Here is an 18,065-nt window from a genome sequence, read left to right as displayed (position 1 = left end):
GGGCGGACCGGAATAACAGGCGTGGAGGCCGTATATAGTGAGCTATGTCTTAGCTGTTTTTATTGTCATACACAGAAGTAGGGTTTGTGGAGGTACGGGTAACAAAGGATTGAAGAGGGAAGGTCCTTGGATGCAGTCGTCAGGGAGGAATGATCCGGGATGAGTTCGCGTGGTACGTCTTCTTCGTCTAGGTCTGTGGATCCGGTGGCCCTCTGAGTTAAAGAGAGACAGAACAGGGCAATTTGTCCTCCTTGTTGGATTCTGAACATTGACACCAACACCCGGGTTGTGGTGGGAAAAAGGAGAGAGTGAGGAGGGTTCGGAAGGGGCGAAGATGGGAAGGAGTACTAGCGGGACGGAAGAGGGTGAAAGCAGTGAGGGATCCGGTGTGGCGTTCTCTATGTACAGTGTCTCGGGGAGTGTTTCTATATACAGTGCTCCTAGGAGTGCTATACCGTGAGGGGATGATCTATATACACTACAGTTCGACCTGGAATTCAGGAGACAGGGTACTCACATGCCCCGCCGCAACTCTTCTCCGAGTTGCGGCCGCTCTCCAGCCACCTCCTGGGGACTCCACCAGTCCTCGCTCCAGATCTTTTCCTCCTCGCCTCCGGTCTTCGCTTCTCCTCTGCCTCCGCTATCTCCGTCCACCGCCTCCAGTTCTTGGTATGCTGTCTCCTGCCACGAGTCCGCCGTCAAGAACGCTCCTCCTTCTCCACGGCCTCCTTTTCCAGGTTCCGGGCAGGGATCATAGGCGGGACTTCCGGGGTCAGCGTCAGGTGCTTCCGTCACTCGTGATTGGTTCCTGCATGGAAAGAGAAAGGGGAGGAGACCGTGTTGCCAGGGACGCTGTTGGATCGTTATCGGAACCCAGAGAATCCGTTCTGAGCCATCCCCCAAGGGAGGTAGGGGAAGGTTCCGTTCCACAAAAGGGTACTTGGGAAGTTTTTAATTCGTTTGCAAATCCCAGTTCTAGTTCAGTTACAGCCTCATTCATTTTATCGCCTTCGTGTGAGTGAGTAAAGTGAGTTATCATATTACCATCCTCTTCCACAATCCCACATTTATCTGTATTATTATTCTGACATAAGTGGATATTAAAGTCGCCACCCCAAAGTATGGTGCATGTTTTATTAATGAATTTCTCTTTTAAGTCTTGTAGAGTTAGAGAAATCTCTTGAAGATTGGTCAGATCGTCTAGTTTCTTATTATTATATAAATTTACAATAATGTAAAACGTCTGTTTAGTTGTCTTTAGAATAACTATTTGGTAATTCTCGTTTAGTTTAACAGGGACGATCTCTTCGTGGTGTAAAGTATTGGCTATGTAGATAATTAAGCCACCGCTATTTCTTCCAGATGAAGATTTTTTTGCTGAGGAAAGAAAAGTCTTGTATCCCATTATATGTAGATGCTCAATGGCCCAAGTTTCCTGGAGGCAGATAAGACTGCTCGCGGTCACTTGGTTTATAAAGTTAGGATTTGTTATTTTAGCCAGCAAACCTGCTATGTTCCAGAAAGTTATATGTATTGAAGTAGTACTTCTGTTATGTCTGGGAGAAGTTATCTTAATTAATGAATTTCCCGGGAGTTCAAGACTAATTGTTGTTTGTACTAAATTAGTTTCATCATTTGATTTTGGGTATTTAGAGTATTCTCTACTGTAGGGTTTTGAATATCTATTTCCTGTGTATAGGAGGCACTATCTAACATCTGGCCTTCTGGATTTAATGTATAAGACACTGGTCCTTCGAGATGGATGTTTTTTTGTCAATCATTAAAATCAAGACTGGATAGTGCGGCAAACCTATTTTGTGTTGGAATACTATAAAGATTGCCAGGTGCGGCAGCAACTTGTTGCTAGCGAGGGTCCCTGTACTCTTTATGTGGCATTGTGGACAGGTAAGGATGAGGTGTGAAATGAGAATGCACCTGTGGTTGATGTCTTTGCATATGAGCGTTCGGATATGTGAATTTGGGATACTGCTGTAAAAAGGGGGAGTTGTTTTCGAGCATTAGATGATGCTCGAGAAAAGGAGTGGCTAAATTGGATTCCATTGTTGGTACATTAGTGATCAGATGTCTATAGAAGTACCCCAGCGGGAGTAAGGTGATATTAAATTCCCAAACCGAGGGAGGAGGGGCTCTAGCCAGAGTTTTCTCGGCCCATTGTGGATTCCTAAAGCTTATAGATAGTCGCCTTCGAATTTTTTCTTTAAAGGGCCTATCCATCCTACTCTCTGTACATTGTTTATTTCTCCTGTGCATTCTATCGGATAATTACAGTTTGCTATCAGCCAGTGTAAAATCTTATTTTTCAAAGATGAAAAAGTTTCCTCTTGATCATGTCTGAGTCTAGGAACATTTACCAAAATCAATACATAAGCACCACATTCAGGAGGAAGATTGATTCTTGAAGGGATCTGCCTTGAATTGTATGGTGGGCCATGTGTTGGCCGGGGTCTTTGAGAGTTTGTGGAAGTAGAAATCGAATGGTTGTGTCTCTTTTTTTTTTTTTTCTCCTGGGATGATAGTCGTCTTTCCTGGTGTAGTGATTACAGCCTGAGTGCTTGTAGTTGTATTCAAAATTGGGCCATTTCCTGTAGTAGGGTTGTTTATAGGCTTATCTCTGCTTACAAAAGGAGCTGGATTTGGTTGTGGTTTTGTTGTTCTATCTACAGATGATATGACTTTTTCTGTCTGTTTCATAGTGGTGGTTTTCCTGGTACTTGTTTTTCCCGCTGTATTAGTAGGTGCGATATCTCTAGAGGAAGTCTTTTTGTTAACAGTGATAAGTTCCTCAAGTTTCTTTTCAATTCGAGTCAATCTAGATTAGATTGGTGAGATGAAGATCGCCAGGAGATTGCCAATTCTTTCTATTAGTTGGTCATCTTTTATTTGTTTTACTGATGCGTCAAGGTTATTTGTATACTCCCGGACTTTTTCCTGCATGTCTTCAGTTGAAGCCTCGGGTTGTTTTGTTGTTCCACTGACTGTGGAATGTTTAGTTGTGGTTTTTCTAGATGAAGCTTTGGGTTTTTTATGTAATTTTGCAGCAGGAGGGATAGTTATTATTGGTTGTTGAGTCGGTTTACGAATTGCGCCCTTTTCAGTGGGTCTTACTAATATAGGACTATTCTCTTCTGTGTTTTCCGGAGTAAGATTTATATTTAGATCTGGTGTCTTTTCTAGATAGTTACTCGTATCGGAATCACAGTCAACCAGTGGATCTGTTGCTGATAAATTGATTTCATTACGAATAGTGTGCAGATCAGGCCGTATTTCTTGCGGACAGCCTGGTTGTGGCTCGTTGTGTTTAGCAGGAGTTTTTGCCAGCAAGATTTCGCCAAGGGAGGAGCGTTTAGTTAATAGTTCGTGTGAGACCCTACGCTTGGCAGCTTCTATGTCTTGTGAGACTCTTCTTTCAAGAAGGGAGATGCTTAAATCAATAGCGTCATGAGTTCTGGTAATAAAGTTGTCAATGGGGCCAATAATAGATGTACTATTTGCTGCAGCAGTTTTACTTCTACTTCCCCTGGTAGACATTGCAGTGTGATCGTAGCAAGGCTGAAATAGCATGCCCTGAGTAGAAATAAATAAATCAGGGGTCTCCCAGTAAGAGTAATGCAGCAGAGGCCTATGTCGAAAAAGGTGTTGTATTTCTGGGGTATAGTATACTAAGTCACAGGGGCGCTTTGTAGACACATACAAATTGTATTAAAGGTTTACTGAAAGTTTACCTGTTAAAACGTTGGGCAGAGATGTTAAGGAGGTGTACCCAACCCGATCTCCTCGTCGGGCCTCAGAGGGCCTGCCCTTTGCCCGGGCTTCGCCCGGCGTCCCGCGAGACGGGGGTGACGTTGAATTTATGCGCCTCCTGGCGCGCAAGGTAGCGGTATGCGCCGCTAGCGCTGCTGGGATTTGTGCTCCTTGTGCCACGCCCACACTCCACACAGCGGCCGGACCTCCAAGGTGGCTGAAGGGGTCGGGCGGGGGGCGGGCGGGCTGCGATGAAGCAAGATGCGGTGTCCCAGGTCAGAGGGATGGCAGCGCCTGTGCTGCAGTAAGGCTCGCAATGTTTATCATAGATTTAGTTTCACCCCCTCGACCGGGGTGACGTCGAATTTATGCGCCTCCTGGCGCGCAAGGTAGCGGTATGCGCCGCTAGCGCTGCTGAGATTTGTAGTCCTTGTGCCACGCCCACACCACACAGAGGCAGGACCTCCGAGGTGGCTGAGGGGGTCGGGCGGCGGGGGGCGGGCGGGCTGCGATGAATCAAGATGCGGTGTCCCAGGTCAGAGGGATGGCAGCGCCTGTGCTGCGGTAAGGCTCGCAATGTTTATCATAGATTTAGTTTCGCCTGCAATCAACAGACGCAGCGGATGCAGAAGTAGGTCAAGCGGTCCTGCGGAATCGTTTCCAATAAAGGTGAGCCTCTGTTGCTACCCGCCTCCAGTCATAAAGGTTTTTTTCTAATAATATTTTAATATTCATTGCATTTTGATTGATATGTTTACCTTACTTGCTTTTGGTATATCACCTTTATGACTTATGTGATGATTTACTGCTTTCTACTCTTATTCAAGCATGTGAATCTATGAAAGACACCCCTAATACTGGAGAAGAACAAAAGTTACTTACCTGTAAACTGTGGTTCTCCAGTATTGGTGTCTTTCATAGATTCTCATGCGCCCCTCCCATCCTCCCCTCAGAGGCTCTCTTCTCCTCAGGCACTTTTACTTATTTGTGCTACGAAAATCTGAAGACTTGGGCTTCTGAGGAGAAGGTTCTAGAGGAGGCTACAGCCTGATTGGCTGGAATGTGAACCTACACATAATGACACTAATATGCTACTAAAGTGAGTTCTCCCTTAGGCTTTTCAATGGGCCTATTATGTTGAAAGGTACTTTTAAAATTTACAATTTTATTACATTATATGTATGTATATTTTTATTTATATTTTTCATGTATACATGCATATGTTACTGCTATTTTATGTACCGTGGGACTCCCACTTCAACGACGGGGAATATTCAAGCTTGTGAATCTATGAAAGAAACCAATACTGGAGAACCACAGTTTACAGGGAAGTAACTTTTGTTCATCCACCTTATGCTCACTCCCGGTGTCCGTTCTCCCATATTCCCCTAGATACCCCTTCCACGCCTCCCAAGGTAAAACATGCTGCTCTTATTATCATACCCGTTGTTTTTATAAAATTTTTGACTTGCCGCCACCTCGCATCTTTAAGCACTTTCGTTTCCTCGCACCTGAAACACTACAGTTTTCCTTGGTCTCTACTTGAATTTAAAAGCCTTATTGGTTAGCATTTTCAGCTTTTTTTTTCTCACATTAGCAATGTTACTCTACTTGTACTTGATGTTGAACAGCCGATTTTAACTAGGTTATTACAGTGAAATATTACCAATTGCATGCCGCATCGTAGTTACACATTCTAGCTTAGCGATGTAGCATGAACTATATTATTTTTTTCTCACCATTTTCAGTGAAATAGACTGACCGCCTTCAACCACCTGTTGGTCTGACTATGCCTATTTCATCGATTTAGCCTCGCAGAATTAGCTGTTTTCGCCTAGATGCACTTTCGTTTTCTTCACTTAAACACATATTATGGGGCAAATGTAATAGTCAATACAATGCGCCTGGTGTCATTTTCGTTTCATTCAAGTTGTGCACTTGTTTTTCCTTTTTCTACCAATTCCTTGAGAGGCTTATCATTCCATATGCTCTCCAAGTGAATCCCACGTTTATGCTCTTCTGCTGCTTACTATGTTACCCCATTCCTTGAGAATTACTACGTTGTAGGACTTCGCTAATATTGTAATTGATTTCTGATGTTCGATGATGTCTCACTTGGCCTTACTTTTGTCAGATGTGCTTTAATTTGTTCTTAGAGGATAAGATAGGACCTCTCCAAACAGCCACCAGTGTTATTTGTCTTTGTCTTTATAGGTCTCTTTTGTTAAGTGTTTCACGCTTTTTTGGTTCTCTTGTAGTCACGCCACTTAAGTCTCCTCTAATGCCACCACGCATTGGCCTATGTGCTTTAGCCCCTTAAGCGCTGCCATCGGCCAACGGTTGTCGCGAGCACTACCTTGCTAGTGCTGCGCACGACTGTTGGCCGACGGGCCAGCGCTCGTTATTCGAACGTTCAGCGCTGGGTGCTGAACGTTCGAAGCAGCTAAGAGGCTAACAGTATTGTAAACATAATGTATTTTCTTATATTACCTTGTTCCCAGTCCTGAAGAGTCACCTGCACTGACCTGTTGACGAAACACATGTCGGCTGGCGTTGTTATTCCTATGAACATCTTCACATAACAAAACCTATAAGAAAACCACCTGTGTCGACAAAATTTACTACCAATTTTTGTATCAACTGTTGATATTAAGATGTGTGCCCAGGTTTCTGTCTTAACCTGTCGGACCATGTCCTGATCTCGGAGGGCACTGCGAGACTGCTGCAGTGGTTGCTTTCGGACTGCGATTGGGTCAGCGGCAGGTCCCTCTCCCTTCCCCAACCGGAGCACGTAGTTGTGACGGACGCGTCCCTCCAGGGCTGGGGAGGCCACATGGGAGAGGCGGAGATCAGAGGCCTCTGGTCTCCGGCGGAGTCCCGGCTCCATATCAACCTTTTGGAGCTGCGGGCGATTCGTCTAGCACTGAAGGCATTCCTCCCCTCTGTCCGGGGGAGTGTAGTGCAGGTGTTCACGGACAACACCGCCGCCATGTAGTACTGCAACAAACAGGGCGGGGTGGGGTCGTGGACCCTCTGCCAGGAGGCTCTGCGCCTCTGGAAGTGGCTGGAACATAAGGGCGGGACCCTGGTGGTTCAACACCTGGCAGGTTCTCTGAACGCCAGGGCGGACGAACTCAGCCGTCGGTGCTCGATGGATCACGAATGGCGTCTGAACTCGGACGTGGCGCAAGGCCTCTTTCTGCGATGGGGAGAGCCTTGGTTAGATCTATTCGCCACCGAAGAGAACGCGCAATGTCATTAGTTCTGCGCGTTGGAGTTTTCAAGGCGGCACTCGCTCGGAGACTCTTTTCGTCGCGAGTGGAGCTGCGGTCTGTTGTACGCCTTTCCGCCTATACCACTTCTGCCCAGAGTGCTGAAGAAGATAAGCGCGACCGGGCACAAGTCATTCTTGTGGCTCCGGACTGGGCACGAAAGTACTGGTATCCCGAGCTACTCAGTATGTCAGTCGATCCCCCGGTTCGTCTGCCTCTTCAGGAGGACCTTCTGTCGCAGTGGCAGGGGGCGGTCCTCCACCCGAACCTGTCCAGTCCCCACCTCCATGCTTGGAGATTGAGCGGCGACAGTTGAGGCCATTTGACTTGCCTCCTGAAGTCTGCAACATTATTCTGGCAGCCAGGCGTCCCTCCACAAAGACGGTATACGCCTGCAGGTGGAACAGATTTGTGGCATGGTGCACAGCAAAGGCTGTGGATCCCCTCGATTCCCCTCTCTCTGAGGTTTTCCTCTTTCTTCCCTCTCTTGCCCAGCAGGGCTCTGCTCTGGGCACTGTCAAGGGCTATCTTTCGGCTCTTTCAGCCTTTCTGAGGCTGCCTGGCCAACCTTCTTTGTTCAAGTCCCCTATCGTTAATCGATTCCTGAAGGGCATCACTCATACCTTTCCTCCTGTTCCCTTCGTGATGCCTCAGTGGGACTTGAACCTGGTTCTAACGTTTCTGATGTGCGCTCCCTTTGAGCCACTTCACAACTGTCCTCTTCGCCTTCTTTCTTTGAAGACTGCCTTCCTGGTAGCCATCACCTCTGCCAGGAGAGTGAGTGAGCTCCAGGCTCTGTCTTGTAAGCCTCCTTTCCTTTCTGTCCATCCGGACAAGGTTGTATTACGGACAAGGCCCTCCTTCCTTCCCAAGGTAGTCACGGCCTTCCACATTGGGCAATCCATCACGTTGCCCACCTTCTTTCCGCCTCCGCACCCCTCGAGAGAGGAGGAGCGGCTCCACCGTCTGGACCCAAAACGTGCGCTCTCATTTTATCTGAATCGCACACAACAGTTCCGGGTGGATGATCAACTCTTTGTTGGGTACGCGGGCGCTAAGAAAGGGAAAGCGGTGCACAAGCTGACCATTTCCCGATGGATTATCTTGTGCATCCAGGCGTGTTACTCCTTGGCTAAGAAGGAACCCCCTGTTGGGCTGAGGGCTCATTCCACTCGAGCCACGGCCACTACTACTGCCTTGGGCCGAGGTGTGCCCTTGCGGGACATTTGCCAGGCAGCTACGTGGGCCTCGCTGCACACGTTTGCAAGACACTATTGCCTAGACAGTCAAGTCCGGAGGGACGCCTACTTTGGCCGTTCCGTCCTCCAGGACTTTCTGGTGTGGTTCCCAGACCCACCACCACGGGGATGGTATTGCTGGGGTATCTATTCTAAGGTAAGGAATCTATCACTAACGTGTCTCTTTCAGATGCACAAGTTACTACTTGTGTAAAGATATATCTGTAAGAGACATTAGTTAGTGATAGATTCCTTACCGACCCACCCATCCTCCCCGTTCTGCGAACCGATATCTAGGGTTAAGGTCATCCCCTTTCAGGGCCCTAGTTTCTTGGCACCAGTGTTGGTTTTTGTCATGGCTCTGCGCTTCTGGCGCGGAAAAGCTGTGGCTAAGAATTGACGTCAGCACGCGGAGGCGGCGTCCAAGTACTCCGACGACGTCATCACGGCGCCCAGGACGCCGACGACGGACGCGGAGCCGCAGACGACGTCTACCGACGCGCAAGGGTACTGCTACGCAAAAGTTTCCGGATCCAGTCTGACGCCTGGGGATATTCTAAGGTAAGGAATCTATCACTAACTAACGTCTCTTACAGATATATCGTTACACAAGTAGTAACTTGTGCGTTAATTTCGGTGTAGGTATCTTACTTGTACTAAAAAATAAAGTCCCACTGTCCTTTAACCCCTTCCATGCTGATGACAGAACGGTTCCGTCATCAGCTACGGGTGAGCTGTGCTGATGACGGAACCGTTCCGTCATGAGCCCGTTAGAACCTTAGAACCCTCAGCACAGCGCGAAAATTCGCGCCGCGCTGAAGGGGTTAAAATTATTTTACTTCCCACCACTGTTGCTAGCGTTTTACAGATATTACTGGACATGCGTTTTGCCTATTCTCATTGATAATCAATAGGGAACACAAGTTTGCTTTAAAGAATTAATAACTTACTGCAGTTGATAGCAACGTGAGTAAGGGATTTTTGTTAAACAGTGTTATGTCTTCTATAATTTAGCTTCTTTGATACTCATTCTCCTTTGTTTAATTGAAAATAAACTAGTTCATGAAATACGTTTAGGAAAGTTTGTCAAAATGGCTGTTTTACATTAGTGATGAAAAACTGTTCTCAACACTTCAAGTTTTTGCCTTTGGGTACTTTTTCATTTGTATTGCACACCGTTCTTGTATGAAATATTCTTGAGGTTGAAGTACTCTGTTTCTGCATCTGTAATTGTGTTTTCTTGTTATGCATTTTAATGTTTTGTTTCTCTTCAGGATGCAGAAAATGCCATTCAGCAAATGGGAGGTCAGTGGCTTGGAGGCAGGCAAATTCGAACTAATTGGGCAACTCGGAAACCACCTGCTCCCAAAAGCACATATGAAAGTGAGTCTTCATGCTTCTAATAATGATCCCTTGCCAATGATCGCTTTTGTGTGTTTTACATAGGTGTATTGTAACTTGTTTGCAATATTCTGTCAGAATAAATGGTGGTCCACTTGCAAAAGCACTTAATCATTGAACACAGTCCTGTCTACTCTTGCCCTGAACCCATGGCAACCTTTAGAGCGCGCCATACCACCTGCTGCAGTCTTTTTCCAAACTCAGTCCCGCTTTACTGCCTGCCACTATTTCATTAGTGCTGTCAACAGTGTATATTATTTTCAGTCTTTCGTTTTCAGTACATCTGGGGTCTCCTACTTGGCTAACCAAATTGTCAAGCTGAGACTGCCGTGGGAGCTAATGTACTTAAGGGGTTGAAAATGTACCATACTGCATTTTTCATTTTATCTGGTCTTTGTGTTTTCTCCAGTAGACTAAAACAAAAAAAATTAAAATCCTACTCTGCTGGAGGTGAGCTCCATTTAAAACTCTGGCCAAAGCATAGTTGTACCCCATACACCAAAGTGGAGGCTGTTATCCTTTCATCCTAATTGCATGGTGGTAGCTGGCTATAAATCTTAGGTATAGTCCTGTTCACATGCACGTCAAGGTAGTGAGGGTCCGTGTTCACCCTCCACTTGGCCCTCACTTGTAAAATATTGTGCAAATAAAAAATGTTTTCCAGCTTCAAGAGTGTGTGGGTAGGTGTCCTAAAATGAAGTTTTTTCAATCCCTGAATCTGGGCTCCCTTCTGTGAATTATAGATTCTTTGCATACAGGTGTCTTAGAACGTGAGCACCGCTCAGCAAGCTACAAGTCCTGAGGCCGAGAAATTCAAATGAAGAAACCGTGCCATCCTCAAACCCTTGTCTAAATGTGCGCAAACGAGTGCTTGTGTAGAGTTCAATGAATTGTTGCTCTATGCGGAAACAAATAGTTTCTTACCTGTTGGTGTAGTTTTGTAGCTTGATGATCTTTCTGGATTCACTATGCTGTGCATCATTCCGCGGTCTTGTGGTTGGGTCCGGATTCGTAGTCTTTTTCTTTTTTTCGTATCCCAGGTGGGCGTCGACGTCCCACCTTTGGTGTATTTCCGGTGACGTCAGCACGCTTCCTGCGGAAGCTCCCACTCCTGGGCGCCATCTTCGGATTCTTTTTTCTCGTGTTAGTTTTGTTACCGAAGTTATGGCAATGTTCAACTAAAGTTTTTTCACCGCTTTAACCTTTAAGGCTTCTTTTCCAAGTATTGTCTTTGTTTCAACCACCTTATCTCTCCAGCCTCATCTTTCTGGCGGAGGTGGGTGGGTTCGCTAGTTATTCAAGAAAGATCATCAAGCTACAAAACTACACCGACAGGTAAGAAACTATTAGTTTTGCAGCGTGAATCTTTCTAGATTCACTATGCTGTGCATAGACTTTGTAGCGGTTTCTCATGTTTGTGGCGGCTAGGTGGAAGATGTGCGTTGGTTATTGAATATGTGTAGAAGCACCCTTTGTCCGACTTGTGCTTCCTTGTTTATCTGTATATCCACACAGTAGTGCTTTGTGAACGTGTGCACTGAAGCCCATGTTGCCGCCAGGCATATGTCCTGAATTGGTGTGTTAGCTTGGAAAGCTATTGTAGCTCCTTTTTTCCTGGTAGAGTGAGCACGTGTCACCTCTGTTAGTTCCTGCCCTGCCTGATTGTGGCAGAACTGTATTGTTTGGGCGATCCATTGCACAATTGTTCCTTTAGTTACTGGTTTTCCCATGAAACTGTTAGCGAAGGACACAAAGAACTGCTTTGTTTTCCTGTGCTCCTTCGTTCTCTCAATGTAGTGCATGACTGCCCTTCTGGCGTCCAGAGGGTGCAGTGCCCTTTCAGCTCTTGTTGCCTTTTTTTGGAAGAAACTCTGTATCTAAATAGTTTGATTAAAGTGGAACCTTGACACCACCTTTGGCATGAAGTGTGGGTCCGTTCTCATCACCACCCTATCGCTGTGCATCTGTATGTAGGGTTCCTGTAGTGTTAGTGCCTGCAGTTCGCTCACTCTGCGCAGTGAAGTGATTGCTACCAGGAAAGCTGTTTTCATGGTCAGCATTTCACGTTTGTTGCGGGCGCAACAAACGTGAAATGCCTAGTCTTCGCATCCAGGTTCGAATAAGTTTACCCCGGTTGGTGCCTTTGAAAGTCCGCATTTAAAATGTTATGCCCCAGTGGGATATATCCATATCTATATCTCTCAATCAGCATTCCAGGCTTGACTCACAGTTTTCCCTACAAGGCCAAACGTGTTTCGGGCAGCTTCATTTTTTATTTGTTTGCTCCAGGGTCCCCACGATTGGGCGGGGGACTATTCAGTGCTGAGAACTTTGAGTATCACCTTGGAAGACAACTAGGATTACAGGTAACTAATTTACCCTTCTGCATTTCATTCAGTATTAAACTGCTGTTAATCCCTAGGCCACTGTGAAACTAATGAATTGGTAATAGGCCTATTTGACAGTTTTCTTCTAATAACAAACCTTTTCATTCCAGCAAACACCAAGCAGTTATCTTACGACGATGTTGTTAATCAATCCAGTCCAAGCAACTGCACTGTGTACTGTGGTGGTGTTACGTCGGGACTGACGGGTACGTTTATTGAGAGATGTCTTTTTTTTAAGCACCCAATGAATTCAGTCTTTCTAACTGCTGCTCTCCGTATCACCTTTATTTCAGAACAACTTATGCGCCAGACGTTTTCACCATTTGGACAGATAATGGAAATAAGAGTTTTCCCTGACAAAGGCTATTCGTTTGTTCGGTATGATTTTTTTTAAAAAAATGTTTAAAATTACTTTGTTTTACACACATTTGTTAGTTTCAGTTCAAAACTTTTAAAGTAAAATTGTATTAGAGAAATCCATCAATCCACTTTATTCGATTAATTAAAATCATAAAAGTAGAATACAGAACCAACACAGACGATAAAAACATTTAAATAGAATAAATAAAAACAGTAACACTTATGAGATCATTGTATACAAATTTACAGAATTTTCAAAATTAAAAGTTCCCATACACCCAATCGATCTTATTCAAGCAAAATTCATGATCATGTTTTTCTCTTGAGCCTCACAACAGCCAGTAGTAAATACGCAATATAAAAAATGTTGCATGTGTTACTCCGCATCTGTAAATAGACTAACGCTTGTCTGACCTGTAAAAAGCCCCTTCTCAAAATAGGTATCAAAAATTTCCTGCGAATATCAGTATAAAAATGACAAAACATCATAAAATGTAAGGTTTCCTGGGGTGAAAAGAGTTCACACTGACCGGGATCTGCATCCTCAGGTTTACACCACCCCGGAAAATCCCCCAGTGAGAGATGGATCAAATTGAAGCGGACCCTAGTTTGGAGCCATCGATTGAAAGGCTTATTCACCAATATCAAATAGGGTTCAATAAGAATAGTTGTTTTTATCAAAAAAAATTCCTTGTATTAGAGAACTAATTTATGGTGCTTTAGAATAAGTTGAACACACTCTTAATTGACACCTGATTGTATAATTTTATTTCGGCACAACATACTTTTTAAGAAATGGGCACAGACAGAATTATGACCACATTGCCATGTTGATTTTTTGAAAATTTTAAGGAACTCTCCAGAGTGTGATAACATTAAAAACCCAATCCATTTGCTTATCTACTGTCCAGCTTGGAATCTTTGCTTGACACCATCCTAGTTAGAGATTTGAGCATGTGCTGATTAACCATCACTCAACTCCAAGCGACTTTTCAAAAAAAAAAAATGCTATTTTCAACTGTCACAATACATTACTATTTATGTAATGCATTTCCCTATCGAAAGGCTGCTTCAACCCTCGCCAATTTTGTGGTTTGCTTTCCAGGGTTTTAATCGGATTGTGAACTCTGAATAAAAAGGGTGTATCTGCTTTAGGAGTGGGGAAGGCAGGTGTATTAGACCGTGCACAACTATAAATGCCTCAAAAGGGATGTATGAAGACCACTGCCAGAGGGGAATATGTAGCTTTGACTGAGTGTACCCTTGATGGGAGTCATCTGGGATAAAGGGAATGGAAGAGCAGAGAGGGCAAGGAATGGAGGCATAAAACGTAATGTTCCTGCCACTAATTTTCTGCGCCCTTCGGCTCTTATCTGTTTGCGATTGAGGGTATTATCTATCTTGATGCTGAAGCATTTGACTTTGAGGAAATACTTGTTAAATGATGGTCAGCCAGTTGAATAAACCAAAAGACTGAAAGATTTTTGACGTTGAAAAACCTGTTTCATAGGTCATGTGTTTTGGGATAGCTGTCTTTAAAGGATTCTGGCCTGACTCGTTAAGATGCCATCTTTTTATGTAGAGTAAATCCTATGCACCAGTATCCCACCTTCATCTAGTCAAACTTTTTTTTTAATTCGTTTTTTAGCAACTACCCTAGCATTTTAATTGTAATGAGAACTCCAATTCATCCATCACAGGATAACATGGAGCACCGCCCTCCATTTTAAACTGCCTAGCTTTTGTGTGATGGTTCGCAGATCATGGTAGGGACTTCTGGTTTTCTGTATTGATAATCATTTAAAGTATTCTATTTACTTATCTGCCGTTAAGGTCCCTTTTATCTCTTTACAAATAAAGTACTGACTAGTCATTCAAGCTATTTATTGTGGGGAAATTTGGTGTATTATAGCCCTTTCGTCTGTCAATCCCTCAGCTCTACCCTGGGTAGTTGTGGCACTGAGCAGCCAGGCTTGCACAGAGGAACAAGTGTTAAAGCATTTAAACAGCACATAAACGTTAGGAGAAATCGACATGAGACAAGACATCTGACACTAATTTATGAAAATAGATAGTATTTGTATAAGAATATAGACACTAGAGTGAAATAGATCTGCAGGAGAGTTCCAGAGATATGGATTTTATAAGTAATAATCAAAGTATTTTTACTCAACTGAGAAGAGGCCATTGCAAATTCAACGAATGACACTACCCAAGTTTTCTTTGAAAATTTTGTAAGTGTCAAAGCAGTCAGGGAATAGTATTTGGAGCAAACAACTCTTCCAGGGGGACCAGCAAAAACATTGGAAACAGAAGAATCAATCCTCCAACAGTTCCAGGCACTTTATCCGTGTTGAAATGGATCCTATGGAGTTATCTTGATGCGCAAGGAATGAAAGATGCTGAAGATGCTCTATGAATGCTGTGGATGCGATGTGGTTGAAGGGGGTATTCTGCAGGGATTCCTTTGAAGATGGTGAGGGGGGTCCTGGTTGCAGGGACGACATCCCATGAGTTCCTTTCCAGTCTGGCCAAAGTCCATTCACCTTTGGACTAACAGTTGTGGTCACAGGCCAATCCTTCCTGGGTCAATAACTCACTTCTGAAGGTCCCAGCTGCTATCAGACAGCACTTTGGCCTCCTTGAAATGGGTGCAACTCTGTGCGTGGGGTCTTGGTCCCTGGTAATGCATGGCAGCTGTGTTTGTGGCTTGAAGACTTTAGGCTACCATCTTGCCCCAGCAGGCTTCTTCGACTGTTTTCTTCCCTGTGTTGCAGATCGATCAGTCAGCTGTCACTTGGAGTCTCCTGTCTTGACTGGGCTCTGGAGATATCTGCTTCTTGAGGACACAGCAGGCTCCATCCCGCTTTGCTAGCAACCATGTGCAGCCTTCAGTGCAGCAGCTTTGCTGTCCCCCTCAGTGCAGCAGTGCAGTGTTTCTGCCAGGCTAGTTGAAATCTGCATACTGGGTGCCAGCTGTGCCCTATTAATCTTCAGAAAAGGCCCTCTGGGCTGCGTTTGGTATCCAATAGGCAACCAGGTTCCCTCCCTCCTGGGAATTGGGACATTTGGCTATCCCAGGATACACCCTTCTGCCCTCTCCCAAAATGACGAGACCCCCTTCTCGACACTCCAAGCTCTTAGCTCACCCACAGAAGTGAGACTACCAAGGGGCTACATGCCCCTGTAAAACCCATTTAACAAATGGCTTCTCCTCTCCTACCCCAGTGCCAGCCGGACTGCGTAAACAATAGAGCACACCTCTTCTAAATGTTAAAAATTTGCCCTTCAAAGGTGACTTCTCCTTTTGAAGCTTGCCTTTTGGAATAACACCCCTGTGGCTTCCTGCAGGAGGGATGTAACCCATCCCGCGCATGCAGGCCTCCTTTGTGTTCTTTCCTGGGAATCGTTAGCCTAGCTCCCCAGGAGGACAAAAGCTGTCTGCAGACAAGCCCTGTGTATATCTGTAAACAGGTACTGGAAACCTTGGACCACTAAAGTGGCAACTTGTAAAGTTGAACTTTTCCTACCAGTGACATTAAATGCGATACACTCATTGAGTCAGATTTAATGCTCATATTCCTTTGAGACCAAACAACACCAACCTAACTTGTCCCATTGAGAGGTTAGCAGGGCTGGGGTGCTAGTCTAGTTCTGAAAGTAACAGGTTAGTATTAGATTCCTTACCTTAGAATATCCCCAGGCTTCAGACTGGATCTGGAAACTTTAGCGTAGCAGTACCCTTGCGCGTTGGTAGGCGTCGTCTGTGGCTCCGCGTCCGTCGTTTGCGTCGTTTGCGCCGGGATGAAGTTGCCGGAGTACTTAAATGCCGCCCTCGTGCGCTGACGTCAGATCCTATTTTTTCCACGCCAGCAAGCGTCGATCCGGAAAAAGTGGTACCCTTAGTCAATTTTTGACTAAACTTTTTCGATAATTTTTGAGCTTTCTTCGAAGTCTAACGTCTCTGGCGGTGCCGGTAGGGATGCCCGGGTTCAAGCCCTGCGTCGACTGCAACCGACTGTCTGTTACCGACCCCCCCCATCGCCGGTGTCTTCATTGCCTGGGGCCCGACCACGATGTCAAGTCATGCCCCGACTACCGGGCCTTGACGTCGAAGTCTAGGCGGGAGCGGTCCCGCAAGCGCCTCGAGCTCTGGCAGTCTGCCCCGGAGTCATCACGGCTCGGAGGATCGTCACCACTCCTCGAGCTCCCAAGTCCTCCGGTAAGAGGCACAAGAAGTCGAAGAAGCGACATCGCTCTTCCGAATCCCTCGGACGCTCGCGCGACGCGGCCGGGGGTTTGGGCGACACCGCCCACGAGGCTCCGCAGCCTGCTCCATACCCGCCGGTCCCTGGGCAGAACGCGACGCCGGAGGAGATCGACGCCTTCCTCACGGCCATGAAGTCGCTCACTCCTCCGTCTGGTTCCGCGGCGCCTTCGGGCCAAGCGACCCCGACTGGGAGCCTAAGCGGGCCGGGTGCTTCGGCCCCTTCAGGTGCTTCGGCCCCAGCGCCGTTGGCGACTTCGGTCCTGGCGCTGCAGGGCCCGGCTGGATCCGGGTCGTCGCCGGTCGACCTTACGACCTCGCCGGCCCCTAGGGTGTCGCCTCCGACGTCGTCCCGGGTGTCTCCCCCGGAGCGGCATCGCTAGAAGCCGCATTCGATGCCGATGGGAGATTTTTTTCTTCTATGATCCAGCCCCATCATTTGACCCGGAGTACCAGGAGATGGGTGGCGAGATGGATTGGGAGGGGTCTGAGGACCCTCTGGCACCTGAGTGCCAGTCTTATCAGGACTGGTCAGGTGAGCTAGGGGATGCCAGTGGTTTGGACACTTTGCCAGACACTGGTTTTGTCAACCCCTCCTACCGTGGCTACGGAGGAGGGAGCTGCCTATAGTGTGGTGTTGACGCGGGCGGCCAAGGCCCTATCCCTTGAACTCCCCGTCGCGGCCGTGAGGTCCTTATACCACAAGCAAGCTCTTGGAGCCTCTGTTGCCGTTTAATGAGGCCTTTTCTGACGTTCTTCTGGGCACCTTGTCCAGGCCCGCTACAGGTCCCCCTGTAGATAGGAACGTGGCCAGACTCCACCGCCCGGCTCCGGGCGACCCTTGCTTCCTGTCCACCCACCCCACTCCCGAGAGCCTGGTCATCCGGGCCTCTAACTCCCAAACCGCGTTCCCGACGGCTCCCCCCCCCCCCCCCCCCCCCCCCCCCCCCCCCCGATCGGGAATCCAAGAGGTACGAACAGTATGGCAGAAAGATGTTCTCCTCACTGAGTTTGGGGTTGCGGTTCGTTAACACCGCGTGCCTCTTGGGCCGTTATACCCACTCTGTGGGGCACGGTCACGGGTGTCCTGCCACAATGTCCGGAGGAGGCCCGGACTAAACTCGCCCAAGCTCTTGCGGAGGGTTGAGATGCGGCACGGTACTCCATCCAATGTGGGCTGGATACAACTGACTCGCTGGGTAGAGCGATGGCAACGACTGTGGCAATTAGTCTCCACGCTTGGCTGAGGTCCGCCAGCGGATGTCCAAAACACCCTTATGGACATGCCGTTTGGTGGCCGTCGCTTCTTTGGCGACAAGGCAGACCGTGCGCTTGAGCGCTTTAAGTATTCCAGGGCTACGGCCAAGTCCTTGGGCCT

General features: G+C 46.7%; 1 protein-coding gene across 4 annotated transcripts in view; it reads left to right on the top strand.

The window, feature by feature from the left end:
• Positions 1 to 18,065, top strand: part of TIA1 (TIA1 cytotoxic granule associated RNA binding protein) — a 239,181-nt gene that overhangs the window by 97,051 nt on the left and 124,065 nt on the right. For all 4 annotated transcript variants that reach the window (XM_086943466.1, XM_086943468.1, XM_086943467.1 and 1 more), the window contains 3 exons: positions 9,547 to 9,655; positions 12,171 to 12,266; positions 12,354 to 12,438. In XM_086943466.1, coding sequence (XP_086799592.1) covers positions 9,547 to 9,655; positions 12,171 to 12,266; positions 12,354 to 12,438 — 290 coding nt within the window. The remainder of the gene's footprint in view (positions 1 to 9,546; positions 9,656 to 12,170; positions 12,267 to 12,353; positions 12,439 to 18,065) is intronic.

This window comes from Lissotriton vulgaris, chromosome 11 (assembly GCF_964263255.1).
Source record: "Lissotriton vulgaris chromosome 11, aLisVul1.2, whole genome shotgun sequence".
In the NCBI taxonomy this organism is placed as follows: domain Eukaryota; kingdom Metazoa; phylum Chordata; class Amphibia; order Caudata; family Salamandridae; genus Lissotriton; species Lissotriton vulgaris.
Note: the sequence above shows the minus strand (reverse complement) of the source record. Positions and strands in the feature narration are given on the sequence as shown.